The sequence below is a fragment of the Chelonia mydas genome, chromosome 1 (assembly GCF_015237465.2).
Source record: "Chelonia mydas isolate rCheMyd1 chromosome 1, rCheMyd1.pri.v2, whole genome shotgun sequence".
Classification (NCBI taxonomy): domain Eukaryota; kingdom Metazoa; phylum Chordata; order Testudines; family Cheloniidae; genus Chelonia; species Chelonia mydas.
This window is the reverse complement of record NC_057849.1, coordinates 133,034,491-133,057,568: the sequence shown is the minus strand read 5'-3', so window position 1 is coordinate 133,057,568 and position 23,078 is coordinate 133,034,491. Positions and strand designations below refer to the sequence as shown.

The following is a 23,078-nucleotide window of genomic DNA, read 5'->3' as shown; positions in this document are numbered from 1 at the left end:
AGGCTGAGAAAATTGGGGTTGAATAAAAGGGCTATTTCTTCTAGGAGTTAAGTGCTGATAGTGAGTTATAAATAACAGAGAAAGTATATAGGGATGTAAGGCATGAAATTATTCATTTGGAGAGCAAGTGTGTTTGTCTCATCTCCTTCCTACATGTTGTATTGGATGCTCCCCCTACTCATATCATCCAGAAAAAGAATGGCTTCTTGATCCGCTATGTGCATCATTCAAGTTATTGGAAATGTTGACTAACAAAGAACTGTAAACACAAGCTAATTTCATTCCCAGATCACACCTACCTACACAGCTAACCAGGGTTAGTGGAATCATTTTATATGTTAAACAAACAAATGGGAACATTGGTGCTTTTTGAACCATAGCCCATAATAGTTGGAAGAGGAATTGACATGGTGTTGTATAAATGCATAAAGAGAAAATATAAATAAAAGTAAATTAAGACATAGAAGAAAAATAAATGGATGCTAGCAGGACACAGGTATTAATTCTAGTTTGTACTAGTACCACACATGATATAAACCTGAAATATGAACTTAGAAATAGGACAGATGCTTCACTATTGGACAAAGCAACAACCATAGAGCACAATAATTCACCAATTCTTGGAGTAAAAACAGAGGTTTTTTTGCCTCATGTATTTATTACCTGAATGAGGAAAAATGTAACATACTGTAATTAGTAACTAAGACCCCAATTCAGGAAAACATCTCTGTTCAGGAAAGCACATAATGAGACTTAAGCATATGTTTAACTTCATCCCTTAATTTCTTGAATAAGGATGATTTAATAATGTGCATATGTGATTTCCTGAATCAGGCCCTCAGGTGTCTAATTTTGCAAACACTTACTACCAGGTGTAATGCATACCATGTTAAAATGGAAGTTTGGATCTCAAATTGATATAATACTCTATATCATACTCATCTGATCTGGGATCTCTTTTAAAGAAACATTTTTTGCTTAGCTATAAAACAGTTTACATCCAAGTCCATTTTTGTTTTAATTTGCTACCATTCTCCCCAGTATCTTTTATATTCGGCAGCTTATCCTTCTACTTAAACATGATTAAATTGGTTAGAGAAGTAATCTGACTCTTTTTGCAAGTGAATTTCTCTTAATTACAGAGCAGGTCTGCGTTGGACAGTCTTCAGTGATCATCCTGGAAAAAATGTGTTAATTACAGTATTGCCATTAATTTGCTTAAACTGTACTAATGGCCTGATTTTCATAAATGCTGAGCATCCACAAATCTCACTGAAGACAATAAGAACTACAGTGTTCAATACCTTTGAAAATTAAGTCCTTAACTGTTTCAAAATACCAAGCAATCTTATATTACAACACAATGCATATTTTACACACTTACAGCCAATAAAATTTAAGACAAATAATTTCAATACAACCTCCAAAATGATTTTATGACCATTATCGTTTAGCTATTATCCTACAACTTATTTGCTGTGTCTGCACAATAGCACTGATTTATAAACATCTAAAACAGATATAAAAATAATCCCAACACTTTTTTCTGATATCTATTTTATGTTTTTCACTTTTAAGTGATGATATTCATTAAAGGATTAATAATCACAAACAAACCCATCTGCTGTGGTACCACTGCTCTCCACATTCATTACAAATAACATAAGTCATCATTTGTTCATCTGGATTTGCATTTCGCACCCAACTAGGCAGGAAGAGAGTTCCCCTGGCAATCATAGTGACAGTGCAATCAAATTTTTCACAGCGCCTACATTTTATTTTGTTTGTCTGTGTGCCATCAATAACTTGGGGAAGCTGATGTTCCTGAACAGATGATTCTGTGTACAAAGCTCTGAGTTGTTTCAGTTCATCATTGGCCATTTCCATCACTGTCATATCAGCAAAAGTCTTTGGACTCATAGTCCCTGAAAATAGGTTATGTTTTAAGTGGCAATTTTTAGGATTCTTCAAGTTAGAGACTTTGCTTCTGATACAATTTTTGTACTTTTTGTCATTTCTAGCATGAAGAGCAAAAATATGCTCTTCAATTTCTTTGGATAATTCTTGCCACTTATTGGCTTCCTCTTTGCTTGTGGCAGAATCAGTCAAGGCTTTATAAATAAGTTCTGTGCATTTCAACCTCATGGGCTTCGTATGTCCTTGCTGTGGGCTTGTTTCATTGCCAGCAGGTTTAGTGTTTTCATTATCGGTGTGCTGCTCTTCTAAAAGACCCAGTTGATTCACACGGCTTTTTGGCTTATTATACACTTCATCTTTTGAAACGTTTTGTGATGTCAGCAAACTGTTAGAACCAGCAGCATCTAACATTTCATGCTGATTCAATTCTCCAGAAAACTCAGTTTGTTCTTGTGGAAGCACACTGAAATATTCATTGTGCTCTTTCACACTCTGAGAAACTGACTTTTTACCTTGTACCGATGAAAGATAGTTATTCTTGTAAAGCGTCTTCCACTTTGATAATAAATGCTTTGCTTTCTTTTTCAATGTTATTGCAGGACAGTTCTGGAAGACTCTGTACACAGCTTTGGCAACATCAGTCTCCTGAAGATATTCTATAGTCATATCAACAGCTTCAAGTTCTGTAAGGTGATTTCCAATATCTTGGAAATTGTTTTCAGACAGTAGCTTCTCAATATAATGGGCTCTGTTCATAATTATTTTTTTATCAGACATTTTTAAACCTGAAAGAAAAGTAATAAAAATATGATATAATCATCATGACCATAGAGAAAGCTATTATTATTAATGTTCTGCAAACTTTCGTAAGCTTTGTTACAGTACAATTTATTTTATTCTTAAATGTGCAAAAAACCTCACTTACACCACACATGTCCTTATTTGAATGTACATTATAGAAGTAGATACTAAAATAAGCTAAATATGTAGCCAGCTACATGCTCAGTCAAAGTTTTGAGACAACAGAGTGGCTTTGCACTATATCCTAAATATTAACAGACTCTGGTTCTATTAGTCAATTGGGAAAAACAAGGTCCAAAGTTCAGCGTTCGCTACTGAGAATGCCCAGCCACAAGTCCTCTGGTGTTTAAAATTTAGAGACTGTTAGAGCACTCGGGCTGAGCAAAACTGTTACAATGACACAAAAAGACTCTTTTTTTCTCATACAGCCAGGACACAAACTACTTAGGGCTTTATATATCAATGTCAACCACTTGAATTTCACCAAGAAGCAAATAGAAAGTCAATGCAGTCTTCAGAGAATTGGTGTATTATCATCAAGTTTATATGTTTGGTCACTGATTCTGCATGCCTCAACTTCTGGGTTCCTCACGTGAGACCTCTTGAACCTGTTTTTCAGAACTGCTGAGCACTCAGTTCCAACTGAACTCCATGGAAGCTACAGATCGTCAGCACATCTAGACAAACAAGGAAGGTGGGCATCCAAAAGTTAATGACCATCTTAAAAGATTTTGCTTTGTGGCTTAATATTTTTTTTAAATCAATCTTTGTCACCACAGCCAGCCCTTTTCTTAGCATGAGTCTTCCATGAACGTTTACAATTTTGGCTTAATTCCCAAATGTTTGGGTGTCTTAATATCTAATATAAAATCTTTTATCTGGCTTTAACAATTTTCATTGTAAAATAAAATATCATCTTTCACAGAATTTATCATAACAAAACACTTAATTAAATAGTGCCAGAATGTTGCCTTTTTATTTATTGCATTTGTTTACCATGACAAAGCCATGATTTCCCCATTTCTGTTTGCCATTACAGGCAGCTTTAATTATAACAAATCAGCTTCTGCATCTCACCCCCCTAGAACAAAACAAAAAACCCAGGAGCCCATTTTTCTGTCAGTTGATGTCTAAATGTTATTGACATAAATGGGGATATCCAGGAGAAACCATAAAACATACAAAGGCTTTAGGAAACCTGTGCATTCACATTCTCCCCATATGAAACTAGCTTTCAGTGCTCATATTTAAAGTGTTTTGCAGCAGAAAACTGTAACACGCATTGATTGCTTCTTCATATTAAGCTTCTCTTAGGCCTTGACTATGTCAGGAAGATAAAATCATATGGCTAACATATGTGCACTGTGTGACCAAATCACATTTGTCCAGGGAAAAATGAATAAATCCAATATACAATTCAGAATATATTTTTCAGGCCGTTGTTGTGGCTCCAACAATTTTCATTTTTAAAATGTGTTAATTACATGTGTTAATATATATACATACATACACACACTCTATTTTTGACATTTGGGGTTTTTTGGGTAACTGTTATAGTACACAGATGAACAAATTTAATTGGAGCTGCTAAGTTAAATCCTGGGAGGCTAATAGAGAGAAGTGGGACCAGACCAGTAAACTCCCACTGAGGTCATCTCCTCTGCCCTTTCCCCTACTAGTTCCAACATTCTACATCCCGTAGCAAGCAAATATTTTATTTATTTACAACGGTAAAGTAGGTTTCAGAATAGCAACTCTTATGTTAGAAATTGTTTATCTGTTCTTTTTGCAAGCTCTTTAGGGCAAAGGCCTCTTTGTGTATTTTTCATAAAGTACCTGGCATACTAACTGTGCTATACAAATAATGTTTTCACAGCATAAGCACTGTTATGTGGCCTAATGAAAAAGTAAAGGGCATTCGGAATGTAGATTCTTGTCATTTGACTGTTTTTAGATTTCCCTTATGCCTGTCTCATTATGCCCATGACAAAAATCAAAGCCCTCAGGACAGGAACAATATACAAATTTGTACAAAAGACCAGCAGTCCTAATACTTTACCGTTATCTCACTTTGATAAGCATAAATTAAGACTGGATGAAGTATTCACTAAAGTGAATTCTTGGCCTTGTAAACCAGTGTGATTGTGTCACTGTTTTCAGGGTTTGTCCCAGTCAATTTTTTTTTAAACCAGAAATAGTGTTTTGTCACAGTTTTTGTATATCCCTTCTGACTCTGACCAGCTAAAGAAATCAGCCAGCTGAGAAGGTGAGTCTGATAACAGGTTGGCTAAGTGCTCACATATTAAGGAATACATCTTCACCAGACCTGTCACATGTGTCACCCTGCTTTGCCTTAGTCATGAAGGTTCCAAGCAGAAGCCTGGCAGTGCACTGAATGATGAGCTGACAAGCAGCTCACATGATCTGCGCAGCCATATGCAGGTAATTACCAAGCTTGCCTAATATGATTCATGCATCTGACTAGCTTCCTTGCACCACAGATGAGCAGAGGATTAAGGTAGGATCTCTGGAGCTGGGGTAGAATAAAAGGACTAAGAATAAAAGGGAGATAGGGCCGCTGGTGCGCTGAGGCACCTGCCTACACACTGACCAATACTGTCTCATTGCTTCCTTGTCCTCCCCTGTTTGTCTGTATCTATTTGTTGTCTCTTGTCTTATACTTAGATTGTAAGCTCTTTGGGGCAGGGACCATTTTTTGTTCTGTCTTTGCAGAGAGCCTAACGCAATGTGGTCCTAGTCCATGACTAAGGCTTCTAGGTGCTACAGTAATACAAATAATAATAGTTAAAATGAATAATTATGGTAGAGAGAGTGAGGGGAAGGTCAAAGGGGAGAAAACTGAAGGATGCTGAAAGAGAGGCGAAATGACCACAGGAAAAGTGAGGAAAGAGAAAAATAGAAAACAAGAGCATAGAAAATATGAGGAAGAGGTAGAGTGGGCAGCCTTTTTTGCCCTTTATTCCCCAGCTGCCAAAACCCTTGCTTCACACCTCCCTGACTGCCTCCAAAAACAATCCATAAATATTCCCAGACTGCCTGTCCCATGTTTTCACTTTGAAAATCTGCTCAGCATGACAGACTGAATCCACTTTCAAGGCTCTTGTGATCTTAACTCATGACAATTTTCAAAGTCAGGGAAAACTGTTGGTATACATCCAGACTATACATCCACAGAGGAGTAGTTATAGATAGAAGTTAGAGAGGAGATAGCACAAGGAGGATGTTTACTGTATATAAAGTTTTAAAAGTCCACACGATCATCCCACAGGGAAAAGGAAGGAAGGAGCCTATTTAAGCTATCTATTTGTGCAGAATTTAATATTTCACTAAACTAAATGTTTCAGTACATTATGGATGCAAAGATAAACTTTCTGCATGTGAACTGAATGTAAATCTTCCAAATGTGAACTGAATGGAAAGCAATGCAATGTTATCTTTTTGAATTTGCAGACAACATCAATGCCTACAGTGAAATTAATATCAATTATTTATTACAGGGTCTGCCATGTTTCCCTAAGTGTGAACCACAGCCCAGCCTGACCTTCTTCCAAGCTGACTGACACCCTCTACTGGCATCCTAACCTGCCTCCAAAATGTCAAGCATGAATACGTATAAAGAGCTTTGTAAATCTTGGATGATTGGTATTAAAAATGAAAAATGCTACTTAAGTATAGTTTTAAAATATTTAGAAAGAAGAGAGATTTACAGGATACATTTTTCAGTTACATCAGTTGAATTGTATGCATAACAACATCCTCAGTCTCATTGTTTAGTTTAGAAATATACACAGTCTAGTACAATGAGAAGGTTTGTTTAATTCTAAAAAACTAAAGTGATGGAAAAAATAACACTATTCATTTCCAAAAGTATCCTACATCCTTAATAATGACAAATACAGATCCAATCCAGCAAGTACTAGATTACGTAACTAAAAGTTACACATTGAGAGAGCAGATGTATAAACTCAGCACTGCACTTGATTAGTTTCCTGTCTTACAAAGATCAAGTAGTTGGTGTTGAAAGAGGAAGAAAATCTGCTGGCTGTTATGGTTGGTCATGAGACACAGGGTGAAATTAGCTACAGTGTCATGTGCTCATCCAATATGTATTATACTGCACTTCAGGATAAGACATTGGTTTGGCTAACACCCTCACCTCCAAACGAGACCTTTTCCAGCCCCTTTACAATGGTTACAAATGTGTGTGCACTGTTCCATGCCACATGTAAATTCTATATCCATACCTTTTACATGCACATGCACACATGAAGTGGTTAAGTTACTTACGAGTTTTCTGAATCTCCCAGGCATGCATTAACTTTTTCAGGACTTGGCTCTAAATGACTAAAAACATACATGCTTTAAACAACACATACAGCCTATGTATGAATCAATATGCCATAGCAAAAGATTAAATATAATATGGATTAGAAGTAAAATAAGTGTGTTGAACAACTAAATGAACATTTATTATAATCTTAGAAAATTTACAGCTCAAGAGATAGGCTACTTACACGTAAAACAAAATAGATGTGTTTACAGGAAATCTTTCCTCAGAGGTTGATGTATGCATTCAATGAATAGTAAAGACTCCAAACGGAGCAGTTCACACAGGATCTATGCAGCAAAGTTAGATAAGAAAAACCAGAACAGTTAAAGCAGTTATCAAAATATGTGCACAAAGCTGTTAATAGACCCTATGATGGCCCCAGAAGAATTAACGTCTGAAGTTGCTCTGTCATCATCAGCAAACAATTTATCTGGGCTCTTAATCAAGTTATTAAGATATATTTAGGGCCCTACCAAATTCATCGTCCTTTTCCGTCAATTTCACTGTCACCGAATTTTAAAAATCATAAATTTCATGATTTCAGCTATTTAAATCTGTAATTGTAGGGATCCTGAACCAAAACGGAGGTGTGTGAGGGGTCACAAGGTTATTGTAGGGGCATTGTGGTACCGCTACCCTCACTTCTGCACTGCTGGTGGTTGTTGTGCTGACTTCAGAACTGGACAGCTGGAGAGCAGTGGCTGCTGGCCGGGAGCCCAGCTCTGAAGGCAGAGCTGCCACCAGCAGCAGCGCAGAAGAAAGGATGGCATGGGATGGTATTGCCGCCCTTACTTCTGTGCTGCTGCTGGTGGGGCGCTGCATTCAGAGCTGGGCACCTGGCCAACAGCCACTGCTCTCTGGCCGCCCAACTCTGAAGACAGCACAGAAGTAAGGGTGGCAATACCACGACCTCCCTAAAATAATTTTGTGGACACGCATACACCCCGTGAAACTCTCTTTTGGGTCAGGACCTCCAGCTTGAGAAATGGTGGTCTCCCCAATTAAATCTGTATACTATAGGGTAAAAGCATACAAAAGACCAGATTTCATGGTCCGTGATGCGTTTTTCATGGCTGGGAATTTGGTAAGGCCCTAGAGATATTCCAGCAAAAAATCCCTCAAATGAAAACAGCCACTTTGTGTAAATGACAAAGGACAATCCGTGTATCTCTCTCTCTCTCTCTCTCACATACACACAGAGGAAAGACACCTTTAGTCATTTTGATTGTTAATTTCTTATACCAATATGTCTGGTTTGCCAATTAAACTAATGTTGTTAAGGGCCAACTGTTTCTGGTTTAACACGCTGTACACTGAGTTTTGGTAAATTTTAAAATGTTCATCACTCAGAATTAAACAATGTTTTAAATTACATCTGTAAGTAAACAGTAATATCCTACCACTATAGGGATTTATGACAAAATATTTTTAAAAGACCAGAAGCTCCCCCAAAATCGGAAAATCAATGGGAGATATCAAAACAATAACCCCAAAATGCTCCACCATGCACAATACCAGCCTTATTGTGTCCCTTCCACTCAGAAAAAGAGAGGGGCCCTACAGTATGTCCTGAAGGTCAACAAAACTGGGTGTTTCAGACCAAGAAGGTGGAATGAATTCAAAAGTTCGCTTTCACTTTGGTTGTTATAGGTCATCTGTAAACCACGGTAACCTGTGAGAACAAAGATGGAGAAGAGAAAGCCTAGGCACTATTTTATCACTAATGAGGACAGAAGATAGGATAAAGTCTGATCCTCACATCAACAGAGTTAGCTGATGAAAAAACAGTATACTCCCTCAGAATTTTCTGGAAACAGTGGTTATGCTGGCCTCCAGGAGTGAATATCTAAACCAGTCCCCCACTCAAAAGAAGAGCACCCCCACCTTGGATCATAGGAGGAATGAGTGGTCTGTGATGTGGGTACATTTCTAAATGCCCTATCTTCCATCCCAGCACAAAGAAAAGATCAAGGGTGAGGAAGACCATGAAACCTTGAGCTGTTCCAGAAGAATTGTGTTTTTTTTTCATATAAAAACTTAAAAATGGGTGTGTTGTCATTCAAAGTCATCAGGGGTCCACAGCACTTTTAAAAACATTTGGGGTTTACTGTAGTATTTTGACCAAATTCTCATTAGCATGCACAGATGTGCATGTCTGCTGCTCTCTGTCCGAGAGTTGGAAGCATTTCAGCACTGCTGTATTTCGTTTGTGAAGGGCTTTAGGATCCTTCCGGATTAAAAGTAATATACACATATAAAATACAAAAATCTTACTCTAATTTTTGAGTCACTGTTTTATTAAAATAAAAGGCAATGTGACAAGAACATGAGTGGCACTAGCACAATTACTGCTCTATAAACCAGGCCAGGACTCTGGAGTTCAAACTCTGGGACGGATGGAAGAGAGTTATCACATCAAATCCTTTGTCCCAGCTCACACAATAGCAAACAGAGATCTGTGTGCTAACCAATGTAAGACACACTGACGGTAGCTATAAAACTCTACAAGTTTTTACTGGAGGTTTCATCCAAAAAGGTTATTTTTGTGTATTTGGAGGGGTGGGAGGTAGAGTTGTTCTTCAAAAGAACAGGCAGGAAAACTCCCAGTCAATCGCGATCTCTGGCTGCGCAGTGGGGCTACCACTAAGACAAGCTCCCTACCTGCCCCGGCCCTACGCCGCTCCCGGAAGCAGCCAGAGTGTCCCAGCGGGCAGGGATTAGGGGTCTCCCTCCACACGCTGCTCCTGTCTGTAAGCACCACCTCCACCGCTCCCACTGGCCAGGAATGGGGAGCTGTGGCCTAGGGGAGCTGCGGGGGTGGTGCTTGCAGAAAGGGGCAGCGTGCGGAGCCACGTGTCGCCCACCCCCCACCCAGGGGCTGCAGGGGTGCATTGGTGCTTTCCAGGAGTGGCGTGGGGCCAAGTAGGCAGGGAACCTGCCTTAGTGGCAGCCATTCTGCGCCGCCAGCTGCTGAAGTAAGTGCTGCCCGGCAAGAGGCTGCACCACAACCCCCAGCCCTGAGCCCTCTCCCGGAGCCAGCACCCCATAACCCCTTCCTGCACCCCAAACTCCCTCCTGCACCCAACCCCCAGCCCTGAGCCCCCTCCCAGAGCCAGCACCCTAAACCAGCCCTGAGCCCCCTCCCGGAGCAAGCACCCCATACCCCCTCCTGCATCCTGAACCTCCTCCTGTACCCCAACCCCCAGTCCTGAGACCCCTCCCAGAGCCAGCACCCACACCCTCTCCTGCACCCCAACACTCTGCCCCAGCCCAGAGCTCGCTCCTGCACGCAAACTCCCTCCCAGAGCTTGCACCCCTCACCCACTCCTGCACCCCAACCCTCTGCTCCAGGCTCAGCCCAGAGCCGCCTCCCACTCTGTCAACCCCTCGGCCCCAGCCCAGAGCCCGCATCCCCTCCTGAACCCCAACCCCCTACCCTGCCCTGGTGAAAGTGAGTGAGGGTGGGGGAGAGCAAGTGATGGTGGGGGTGGGGATGGAGTGAGTGGTGTGGGGCTTTGGGGAAGGGGCGGGGCGGCTCCTGGGTTGCCCTTAAATTCAAAAAGTGATCTTGGGCATAAAAAGGTTGGAGACCACTGGTCTAGGGTCATCAGTATGGATGCCCAGGATCCTGTGCTGCTCCCAAAGCAGCCATGCTGCAATATAATCCCACCCAGACACGCAAAAAACCCACCTCCTTAGAGTATGTGTATCACTGTGGGTTCAAACTAACAGTAATTTTGGGGTATATTTTCTATCGAAAATCCACTCAGGTCTCAAGAAGAGCATGCCACAGAGTTCCTTCCCACTCAAAGCTCCACTCCCCAGAGTGATGGAGCTCCAATAGTTGTGTTCTGTGGAGAGAGAGAAAACATGGTGTAAAGCAGTAGTTTTGACCCTACTCTCCTCTACCAGGTGGACCCTAGTTTGCTTCATTCTGTTACCATGGGCACAAATTAGTATGTGGCCCAGTTAGTGGCAAATTATCCCATACTTACTCTCTCCGACCAGAGGCTAAGCACAACAGTATTTTGTCACTATCTTCCACTAATAGGGTGACCAGAGGTCCAGATTTTATAGGGACAGCCTCAATATTTGGGGATTTTTCTTATATAGGTGCCTTTTGCCCCCCATCCCATCCTGATTTTTCACTCTTGCTATTGGGTCACCCTATCCACTAATAATAAATAACTCTTAATTCTAGCATAATAATTTTTCAACCATAGAACTCAATTTTACAAAGGTAGGTATCATTATCCCCATTTTCAGGAACAGAGAGGTGAGGTGACTTGCCCATTGTTACATAACTGGTCAGTGACAAAACCAGGAAGAGAATCATGATCTTTTGATCCACAGCCCAGTGTCCTAGCCACGTCGCAATACACTGCTCTAAGTAAGCGGCTGGGGGAAAAAACAGAACGTTTGGGAACAGAGGCGGAATAGGAAAGAAGCAGAAGAAAAATCTCAAGTGTTTGAAGTGATAAGACAATGCTTTACAGCAGTAGCTCTCAACCTTTCCAGACTACTGTACCCCTTTCAGGAGTCTGATTTGTCTCGAGTACCCAATGTTTCACCTCCCTTAAAAACTACTTGCTTACAAAATCAGACATAAAAATACAAAAGTGTCACCGCACACTATTACTGAAAAACTGCGTACTTTCTCATTTTTACCATATAATTATAAAATAAATCAACTGGAATATAAACACTGTACTTACATTTCAGTGTATAATATAAAGAGCAATATAAACAAGTCACTGTCTCTATGAAATTTTAGTTTGTACTGATTTCGCTAGTGCTTTTTACATAGCCTGTTGTAAAACGAGGCAAATATCTAGAGGAGTTGATGTAACTCTTGAAAGACCTCTGCATGCTCCCTGTGGTACGCGTACCCCTGGTTGAGAACCACTGCTTTACAGAAGGCGCTCAGCAATTTTAAAATGCAGGATTTAATTTTTTTACCACCAGAGGGGGCTGTAGTACAACAAATCCATGACATCTTGATTTTTTTTTCCCCTTAAGTGTAAACTGATATTTACTATGGGTGGATTCTATGACATAGAAAACTCACTCTGGATTATTATAACTGTACCAGCACACAAGATTACTGCTTTTTTCCTTTTGTGGGTCTCTACCTTAAAGGGTCAGTTTTTCAAAAGTCCAAGCAACAGATGAGCCAAGCAAAATCATAGTCCCTAAAGTGTGCAGAGGATGCATGGCTTGATTTAGCATAATTTTGTAACATTGACATTATTCTGCTGCATGTAAAAGAAGAAAGGTAGCAGAATCCACTCTTTGCTGTTGATTGTCTGTTTTGAAATTTTAAGTACAGTTAAAAAGACCAACAAACTGTCTTTCAGGAAAAAATGTAGTAATCATTATAGAAGCTACAGTGAAACTAGGCAACATTTCAATCCATTTATTCAAGTACTTATAATTCTATTTTCAGGTCAGGAAAAACAATAGTAAATTTGGAGCAAAGAAAGTCATGCTGCATGCACAGCATTTTAATGTCAACTTTTGTTAGAAAAGAGGCAGCATGATCTAATGGACTGAGAACATTTAGGCCTGGAGGAGCACTCTAACCTGAATGTGCCACACCTTAAGTGGTGAGAGGGTAGCTTCTAGCACTTATAATTATGAAGGTTACCTTCCAGTCCTGAACAGAGCGTAAACTGATACAGTACTGCCTTCTTAGGTCTGCAGGCAAACAGCTCCAATGCCCCTGCTGCAGCAGTGCATGCAGTGGTCAGTGTCACATCAGTCTTCACTGCTACTATTCAGAACTGTCTGGGAAGCTCAAAACTGACAAAAATAAGGACAACTTCACTCTACTATTTGGAAAACCTATGAACTTTATCAGGGAAAGCACTGAAACTATTTACTGGGTAGGACCACCAATTAAAACAGAGGCTGGGTGGGAGGAAAAACAGCAAAAACAACCCTTCACAACATCTAGAAAGATGAGGAGGGGAAGAGTAGTGGAGATGAGATGACTGTGTGTGCAACAGTCAGAAGGCTTGGGGAAGAGGACCTAAAGAAACATTCTCAAGACAGTCCAGAGTCTGAGACAGAGAGAGAAAATGTTTCTCCTTTCCAATAGCCAGAGAGGGACTATGGTACTTCAAATTTAATCAGATACCTACTTGCCCAAAGCTGATAAGAACAATGGCCTGCTGACAGGAATGCTAGCAGTTCAGGAGTGCCATGATACAAGTAGGCATCAAGTAAGTTTCTCAAGCCCTGACTGTGACAATGGCTGACCAGGTGCCGGCTCATACCAAGGCCCTTAGGACTCACTAAACACTGACAAATGCATAGCTGGAAACCAGCCTGGCTCACCTGTGGTGTTAGCACTGTTAAAATAGATGTTAAGTTAATAAGAATGTGTGTAGTGTTTAGAATTAATGAAATCCTTGCAGGATGCTGTATGTATTGATCTCACTTATAATATCTGTAGCCTACAGTATAAAATACACAACTACAGAGATTTACAATGCACTCACCAAACAGAAAAGAAACATTAATTAGTGTAAAGTGCTAGTTAAGCACACAAAAAACCCGCACTGAAACCAAACGAGCCATTGTGAAACAAAGGACAAAGACTTCGTTGATTCCCACCCACCCATAACTCCCATAAGAGGGGCCCTGTGAGTGAACTCATCCCATAAGATTGAGCTCTGGGGAAAAGGAATTAAAAATGCCTGACAAGAAGCAACCGTATCACTATGCTGCTTGGAGTTCAGAGAGGGCAATATTTCTAAGCATAAGTAAGGGATCCCCAAACTGCTTAGTTTGGGTTAGCCCTAAAGGACATAGAGCTTGCATATACAGCAGCTATCAGTTTTTGGATCCTAAGACTAATTCATTTGCGTGTGTGTTTACCTTCTTTAGCCTTGTAACTAACTCTCTCATTTCTTTTTCTTATTTAATAAATCTTTAGTTAGTATTATAGGATTGGCTACAAGCATTGTCTTTGGGTTGAGATCTGATGTACAACTGATCTGGGGTAAGTGACTGGTCCTTTGGGACTAGGAATAACCTGAATATTCTTGTGACTTTTGGTGTAAGGGATCTCTATCACAGAGGCAAATTTACCTAGGTGGCAAGACAGACTGGAGTTTGTCTAACCTGTTCTTTAAAACCTCCAGTGACGGGAATTTCACATCCTCCCTTTAAGCCTATTCCAGTGCTTAATACCCTTATAGTTAGAAAGTTTTTCTTAATATCTTACCTAAATCTCCCTTGCTGCAGATTAAGCTGATTACTTCTTGCCCTACCTTCAGTGGACATGAAGAACAATTGATTATGTCTTCTTTATAACAGCCCTTAAGCATATCCTCCATTATTCAAATCATTAATGAAATATTGAATAGTATCAGGACCGACCCTCGTGGGACCCCACTGGATACATCCTCCCAGTTGACAGCGAACCATTGACAACTACTCTCTGAGTAGAGTCTTTCAACCAGTTGTGCACCCACCTTATAGTAATTTCATCTAGACAGTATTTCCCTAGTTTGCTTATGAGAATGTCATGTGGGACTATGTCAAAACCCTTACTAAAATCAACATATATCATGTCTACAGCTTCCCTGCCCCTCCCAAATCCACGAGGCCAGTAATCCTGTCAAAAAAGAAAATTAAGTTGGTTTAGTATGATTTGTTCTTGACAAACTCATGTTGGTTCTTACTTATAACCTTATTATCCTCTAGGTGCTCACAAACTGATTGCTTTATAATTTGTTCCAGTATCTTCTGAGGTATCAAAGTTAGGCTGACTGGTCTATAATTCTCTGGGTACTCTTTGATCCTGTTTTTAAAGATAGGAACTATATTTGCTCTTCTCCAGTCATCTGGGGCCTCACCCATCCTCCAAGAGTTCTCAAAGACAATCATTAATAGTTCTTAGATTGCATCTGCTAATTCCTTAAATATACCCTAGGATGGCTTTCGCCCTTCCAACTTTAATATATCTAACGATGGGGAACTGCGGAAACCCGCCTGCTGCCGCCACAGTGGGGAGCTGCGGGGGTCCCTTAGCTCCCCGCTGTGATGGAGGGGAACTGCGGTGGTCCTCCTGCCTCCCTGTGGTGGGAGGAGCTCAGGGGATCCCTCTGCCCACCCCAGGGCGGCCAGGGGGTCCCCCTGCCCCACAGCAGTGGCAGGGGAGTGGCAGGGGTCCCCCTGCTGCTGCGGACAGATGCGGGGGTTCCCCCGACACGCCGTGGCAGCCATGGAGCTGCGGGGGTCCCACTGCCTTGCTGCAGTGGCAGGGAAGTTGCCAGGGTCCCCCTGCCCCTCTGTAGCAGCTGGGGACTCCGGGGGTCCCCCTGCCCTACTGTGGCGGAAGGGGAGCTGCGGAGGTCTCCCTGCCCTCCTCTGGTGGAGAGGAGCTGCAGGGGTCCCTCTGCCCCCCCATGGCAGACAGGGGGTCCCCCTGTCCCTCGGCAGTGACAGGGGAGCTGCAGGGATCCCCCTGCCGCTGTCCCTGTGGGGAGATTCGGGTGTCCCCCTGACCCGCCGTGGCAGCCATGGAGCTGCAGGGGTCCCACTACCCTGCCGCAGCAGCAGGGAAGCTGCTGCGGTCCTCCAGCCCCACCATGGTGGCTGGGAAGCTGCGGGGATCCCCAGCCCCCCACAGCAGCCAGGAGCTGCAGGGTACCCCCACTGCCCATGGTGGCTAGGAGCTTGAGGGCCCGCTGCCTCAGGACCTCTGTGACAAAATCGTAGCCTTAATTATGACTCAGCTACATAAAAGATCAAATTCTGATCTATGAATCAACATGACAGCTAAGACAATGCAGACCACAAAGCCCAGGAAAAACCATGTGAGATAAAGCATTCTAAACAGAGAGAATACAGCTATGGAGCAAACTACCGGAGGAGATCAAGGGAATCCAAAGTCATTAGGAAATACTGCAAAATCTCTATGCAGCCCTTTCTACCTTCAAAATGACACGGACAAAAGCGACTCCCACATTTACACTGCTACCAACAAAATCTAAAAGAAATCAAAACCAAAAACCCTACCCCAAGCAGAGTTTTCACCCTGAAAAGGGAGAAGTGCCAGTGACTCCAGGAAGTCCATTATGACTTCACTATTTCTATTGATCTTACATGGAAGGTGTTAAGATACTGTGGTGATAGGCAGCAGTCTAAAACCCTAAAATAGATTGTGATCCTTTCTATTTTGGAAACAATATTTGATGGGATGTAGAAAATACCATTAAAATAGTTATTCGAGTAGTAATACTGCCTCCTTTTTGTTATAAGCTGACACCATTTTTTTATATTTAGCAGACGTAAATACGCTAAGGTTTTATATGATTACGTAGAAATGTGTTCATAGGGTATTACTGAGGGTCACACATGAAATTACTTTTCTACAGAAATCTGATAGAGCATCCAAAATTAGTCATTAGACAACTGAAATGTCACATTTATTTCTATTTGAAAAAATATTATGTCGCAAGGAATAAGAATATTTCTTTCTTTGAAAACTTTTTACTGATTAGCTCTCTGTTACACAATTTGAAATGATCATATTGGAGGATTATTATGTCTTCTTTGTTTTTTCTTATTTTTAGAACTATAACAACAACATTGGTTATTGAAATATTTAAGAGTATATGCAAATGACAGTACTAATAGACACGGACAAACATTCTTATCATTAAATTGATCACATGTACGGAGCAGTTATTTAGCTTGTTATTCTACTACTTCAAAGATACAGTTTCACAGGGTCTTCATCCTGGGCATCAAGTCCTCAGCACTAGAGAATCTGTGAGCTGAACCACTCACACTGCATGAATTTTATCATTAGTTTAGGAGTTCCACTTGATCTGATGGTGGAGGCATGAGTCCCTCCCAACATGATATGTGATGATGGTTTCTTTGAAGAATGGTTATTAGTTTACATATTGTATCCCCAATCTCACTTGCCTTACTCATATGAGTTGTCCTGTTGAATTTAATGGGATTATTCACCTGAGTGAGGCAAAAAAGATTAAGGACTAACTTATAGCTTGCTATTTTCATGGGCTGTAAATATTAATCTCCATAACAGCATTTCCCCCTTTGTTTAGCTTCATGTCAGTTTGTGATAATTCTATAATGTATTTCTAATTTTTTTAAAACAAGCTTTTAACACATACAAACTGAGACAGTATTTCCACTTGTTTTTTATTTGCAATTTTTTTGGTGGCAAAATGATGGTATGCAATTCTGCTTATATTTTATCACACGATAATTACATTAATTTTATTACTGTCCTATACATTGTTCAGATGGAATTTCATTAATGAGTTTAAGAAATTATATTTACACATTAGTAATAGACTTTATTAGAGTTTCTTGAAATCTGCAGCTGTTTCAGGTAGAAAAATACTTCCATGATATCTCTGATCTATGACCAAATCATATTTCTGTCAGTCTTAAGAATTATTTAGCCTGGTGTTTTCAACTTTTGATGCAACACTGTATTACTTGAGAGTACGAAGATATAATCCTCCATACACGTTCCTTCTCCCCCAGCCCTTCACCTTCTACATATCTTTATGACAAAACTGAACAGGAACAGGCAGGAAAATATCCCTTCTCTCTTTCAGCTACTTTTCAATACTTATCAGTAACAGGTAATAGCTGTGACCACTGGATAAGAACGTTGAATCTCTTTCCTTCTGGGAGCTCATAACAGATCAAGCTTTTGTCACAAGGGATTTGTTTTCAAAATATGCACTATTATTTTTGGACACAAAAATGACTAGTGAACATGGGGTGGTTGGGGGAAAGCAGTTTAATAAAATTCCAGATCTTAATAGAAGATTCAAGTATTGTAAATTAGTAACAGGTGGCGAGTTATGTTTGATTTACAATATTTAAAAAAAACAGACCAGTCAGAACAAGACAGTACTATTTTGGTATGCATTAAGCAACTTTTGACAAAAGATAACTGTGAATTACCATAATTTTAATTTAAATTGGGAGTGTCTCTTGAGAACTATGGAGAAGGCATACCCTACTGCTTTCACAGAGGTAGGGTTATGGAACCTTCCCCCCAAAACTTGTATAGCGGAGGGCAAGGCTTACCTGGAGTACTGAACTCTGTAACAGTCAAATAGTAAGTGCTGGTACCATTGACACTGTACCACTTAAATTCTCACAGTACATTTACCCAATCAAAACTATTTACCCAAAGAAAATATTTTAGGGTGTGTGAGAAAATCTTTTATTTTATTAGTTCCCATCCATGATATGAAAAGTAAACCCGCATCTCACATTTTGCAGAGGTAGTGAATTTTAAAAGACCTACAATTTATTACTGTAAAATCTGAAAAAGACAATATTGAATTGGCAATGCTTCACTGTTCCCTTATAGCCAGAGGATGCTATATCCAATTCTCTCATTCTAAGAACATGCCAGGAGACTCTAATACAATTACAGGAACTGCTGCAGTTTATAAATGAACTAATTTAATTAAATCCAGTTTAGTTTTCTAAATTGCTCAGATAGATGGATTCATGCTAGATGGAGGAAAACCGTTAAATTCATACTGCCAGTCACTTAGGACAGATAGCCAATACGGTAAAACTGCTTAACACTACAGAAATCATCCAAGAAGAAATCAGATTCTTCACAATATGTAACTGTGTTACTCAATAGTAGGGACTGAGCACAATTTCAATTCAAAATGATGTCTCCCAAACCCATTGAGTATTCATAGGTTTTTAGACTAGTACTTCCCTGGATTCACTTTTTATGTGCAATAGAATCCACAGCATTGTCAAACCCAACCTCTCAAAAAACATGAGTCAGGCTCCTTTAAATATCACTATTTTTTTTAATAAAAAGAAAAGGAGTACTTGTGGCACCTTAGAGACTAACCAATTTATTTGAGCATGAGCTTTCGTGAGCTACAGCTCACTTCATGAGCTGTAGCTCACGAAAGCTCATGCTCAAATAAATTGGTTAGTCTCTAAGGTGCCACAAGTACTCCTTTTCTTTTTGCGAATACAGACTAACACGGCTGTGACTCTGAAACCTATTTTTTTAATAATTAATTTTTGTATTTGCCTTCTGGGTTTTAATCCTTCAATGCTCACATCTTCAAGCTTTTCTCCACAACCATATGGTCTAGAAACTTACTTTAAAAAAAATGCATGCTAATCTCCACTTTCAATCATCTGACTCCAAGAGCTGGTGCGTTAAGAAAAAAATCATAAAATTTTGTCAGACTCACAATAAAATTGTAAGAGTTGGCAAAAATGCACCTATTCACCACAACAGTGTTTCCTCCCCAGCAGCAAAGCATTCCTCAATTCTCCTCCAACTTCCTCTCGCCATTACTTCTCTTTCATCCACCTCACTACCTACTATCAGATTCCTTCCTGCCTGAACCTGAAGGACGACCCATCACTCTCACAGATCTTGGGAGACAAGCCAGTCCTTGCTTACAGACAGCCCCCCAACCTGAAGCAAATACTCACCAGCAACCACACACCACACAACAAAAACACTAACCCAGGAACCTAACCTTGCAACAAAGCTCGTTGCCAACTGTGACCACATATCTGTTCAGGGGACACCATGATAAGGACTAATCACATCAGCCACATTATCAGAGGCTCGTTCACCTGTGCATCTACCAATGTGATATATGTCATCATGTGCGAGCAATGCCCCTCTGCCATGTACATTGGTCAAACTGGACAGTCTCTACGTAAAAGAATACATGGACAAAAATCAGACGTCAAGAATTATAACATTCAAAAACCAGTCGGAGAACACTTCCATCTCTTTGGTCACTCGATTAGACCTAAAAGTGGCAATTTTTCAACAAAAAAACTTCAAAAACAGACTCCATTGAGAGACTGCTGAATTGGAATTAATTTGCAAACTGGATACAATTAACTTAGGCTTGAATAAAGACTGGGAGTGGATGTGTCATTACACAAAGTAAAACTATTTCCCCTTGTTTATTTCCCCTCCTACTGTTCTTGTAAAGTGCTGGAAATGGCCCACCTTGATTATCACTACAAAAGGTCCCCCCCCCCGGCTCTCCTGCTGGCAATAGCTCACATTTCTTGATCACTCTTGTTACAGTGTGTATGGTAACACCCATTGTTTCATGTTCTCTGTGTATATAAAATCTCCCCACTCTATTTTCCACTGTATGCATCCGATGAAGTGAGCTATAGCTCACAACAGCTTATGCTCTAATAAATTTGTTAGTCTCTAAGGTGCCACAAGTCCTCCTTTTCTTTTTACAGATACAGACTAACGGGGCTGCTACTCTGAAACCTTCCTGCCTTTGTCATCCTGGTGTACGCTGCAGGTTTAAAGTTGGCCTATAGCCTCTAGGGTCTCATCCCATATTCTTAGATTTTGCATTTTCCAGTTATTTTGCAACTTCCCACAAATTTTGTTTATATCATGCTGTAGGTTTACCTATTTTAAACCAATAAGGCCCCAATCCTGAATGAAGCTTCTTTCACGCAGACCCCATCGAAGTGGAGTCTCATAGAAATCCTGACCTCCTGGTATCCTGATTTGGCCTGACTGTTGGTAACTATCTCCTGGTTTCTGCCCTCTGGTTTCTCTTGATTCTGATCTCTGGGTGTTCCAGCCCAGCCTGATTCCTGGTAACTGGCTCCCTTGGCCTGTGCCTGATGCTAGGCCAGGCTAACCATGGCCCAGCTCTGACACTGACAGCAAAACTTCTTCTGTAGCATAGACATAACTTTTGCACTAGTGTAGCTACACCAGCGACTGGCCATCAATGGCTGTAACAAAGGTAAACTCCAGTGCAGACAGTGTCAGATAACAAGATAGAAAACTCACCATGGAAATTACTCAAGCAATCAATCCCATAGTAGATTGTTACTGTAGAAAGTGACATATTTTCACTATGGTCCAAGATATGCCTTTCAAATCTTTCCTTAAAAGTCATTTCTCCCACAAGGCTCTTATCCTTCTATCTGAGGGTTATATACTGCTTCTCATCACTGTATGATCAGAGTACATCTTGTTCTCCCTTCCCAAATTCCTTATCATCCCTTTAACATGATGGAAAGAGAGAAGACAGAGTTTAACATTGAGCTACAAGACAAATGCTGAATATAGTTACTTGCTCAGTCACTTACTTTTGCTGAATATCTTTTATATCTTTTATATCTTTTATCTTTTTTTCTACTGATCTGTTTATATTCTAAACAGGATCCTCGACTTGTAAAGCACCTATCTTATTCTAGGCACCATAACTTAAATTCACCCCTGTGCTCCTGCACAGCCTGGCCCAGAGAGAAAGGTTGGGACAACTTATGCTTCCTCAATTCTTGGGCTTTTGGAAGGAGAGTAGCTCAGCCTCCTAGCTTGCACATGGCTTCCCAAGGCCCCTGTAGCAGCCGGGAAACAGATGGGAGCATCCTAGAAGGCCCCCTTTGCTGGTGGAACCATACTGTTGCTTAGATTGTAAGCTCTTTGGAGCAGGGACCGTCCTTCTATTCTGTGTTTGTACAGAGCCCCCTAGCACAACAGGGTCCTGGTCCATGACTTGGGCGCCTAGGTGACATGTCAATACAAATAACGATAATCTGCATGCCATTGTTCAAGCATAGCTGGTGCAAAAGGACTGAAAATTATCTGTGAACTGGGCCTATCATAAATAAAAACCTGTACTGTGTATGTCTGCGGCTATTACCTTAGAATGAGGAGGAGTTAGTAATGTAAACAGCTGACCACAGAAGTCAACTCTACACTTCAGCCCACCAAGACTAGACTGTGTTGATCGTTAGCAACAAAACCCAAAGGGAGGTGAAACCTGCCTGGTTCTAGGTTTGGATACGAAGTGAATTCAGTTTGCAAAATTTCGGTACGAAGCGGGGCCCAAACCGCTTACCCAGCTCCTGGGGGTGGGAGACACCGTAACCCCTCCCTCCCTGTGACAAGGGGCGGGGTTTGCTGAGTTTCGCCTCCACAGTTCAGGTTAACACAAAACAAACCGTGTAGGAGTCGAACCCAGATCAATTGAAATCTGGCTGTTCCCCCCCATAGGGCGGGAGCCCCCGATCTAGAGCGCAGACACGGGCTTAGGGGAGACGGTGTCTCCCGCCCCTGGCTGCAGGGTGCCCCTAAATCTAACTCCCGCTATCACTGGGGGACGCAGGGGTCTTCCCCCCCGCGACGTCTGACCCCCCCTTATCACTGGGGGCGGGAGGGGCAGGCGGTCTCTCCCCGGTATCCCGGGAGCGGGGCAGCGACCGTTACCTCCGAGTTGGGGCAGGGGGCTCCTCCGCCCCTCCAGGCTGAGCCGGGCGCCGCCATCTTGCCGCTGACGTGCAGGGCGGGCCCCAAGCTGGGGGAGCCGCGCCCCGCCTGCCGCGCAGCGCGGGCTGCGGCCGTGGCCGCGGGGGCGCGCGGGGCTGGGCGGTGCTCGGTGGGCGGGCGGGAGACGCAGCGCGAGAGAGCGGGGAGAGCTGAGCCGCGCCCCCTGCCCAGGGGCGGGAGTGACTGTAACGCACAAGCCCGCCCGCACCGTTCCCTGCCGCGCCCCACTTTCCCGCTCCCGCCCCGAGAGAGGGGAGACGCTGTGGCGGGAGAGCGTAGGGAAATCTCGTTCTTATTTGGCGGCCACGTATAAGCAGTTTCATAACAAAGCCCAGGCCCTGAGCAGTGTAGGGGGAAGCCAGCTGCAGGGCTAACGTGGCCCCAGTGGTTTCTGTGCTGTCACACAGGCAGCAAAATCACACACACACACGCCATTCACCTGTGAATGTCTCCAACACGTGCAAAAATCTCTCCCCCCAGCCTCCAGAGGGGAACTGGCAAAATCACCCTCCCAAATCCCCCCCGAAGGAGAGAGACCGAGGCAGCGTGCAGCCACCTTAAGCTGCGGTGAGGCTGGTGGAAAGGTTTCAGTCCTAGAAGCATGCTGTTTGAGATCATAAAAAGAATACGCAGTGTGTGTGGGGGGGGGGGGTGTCGATATCACCTTCACCCCATGACTGG

The 23,078-nt window shown here is 41.8% G+C and overlaps 1 protein-coding gene across 8 annotated transcripts; it reads right to left on the bottom strand.

Annotated features, from left to right (window-relative positions):
* Positions 1-620: 620 nt before the first annotated feature.
* Positions 621-22,493, bottom strand: TCEANC (transcription elongation factor A N-terminal and central domain containing). Of its 8 annotated transcripts, XM_027822597.3 has the most exons (6): positions 22,338-22,484; positions 20,913-21,127; positions 10,761-10,920; positions 7,254-7,356; positions 7,027-7,083; positions 621-2,702 (listed from the first exon to the last, which is right to left on the bottom strand). In XM_027822597.3, the coding sequence occupies exons 5-6, from the start codon at positions 7,052-7,054 to the stop codon at positions 1,606-1,608; spliced, it is 1,125 nt and encodes a 374-aa protein (XP_027678398.2). In that variant the 5' UTR covers positions 7,055-7,083; positions 7,254-7,356; positions 10,761-10,920; positions 20,913-21,127; positions 22,338-22,484; the 3' UTR covers positions 621-1,605. The 8 variants fall into 8 exon arrangements, with proteins under 8 accessions (XP_027678398.2, XP_037756310.1, XP_027678397.2 ...); XM_037900382.1 differs by lacking the exon at positions 20,913-21,127 and having other exon boundaries at positions 621-3,395; positions 22,338-22,493; XM_027822596.2 differs by lacking the exon at positions 20,913-21,127 and having other exon boundaries at positions 22,338-22,493.
* Positions 22,494-23,078: the final 585 nt, after the last annotated feature.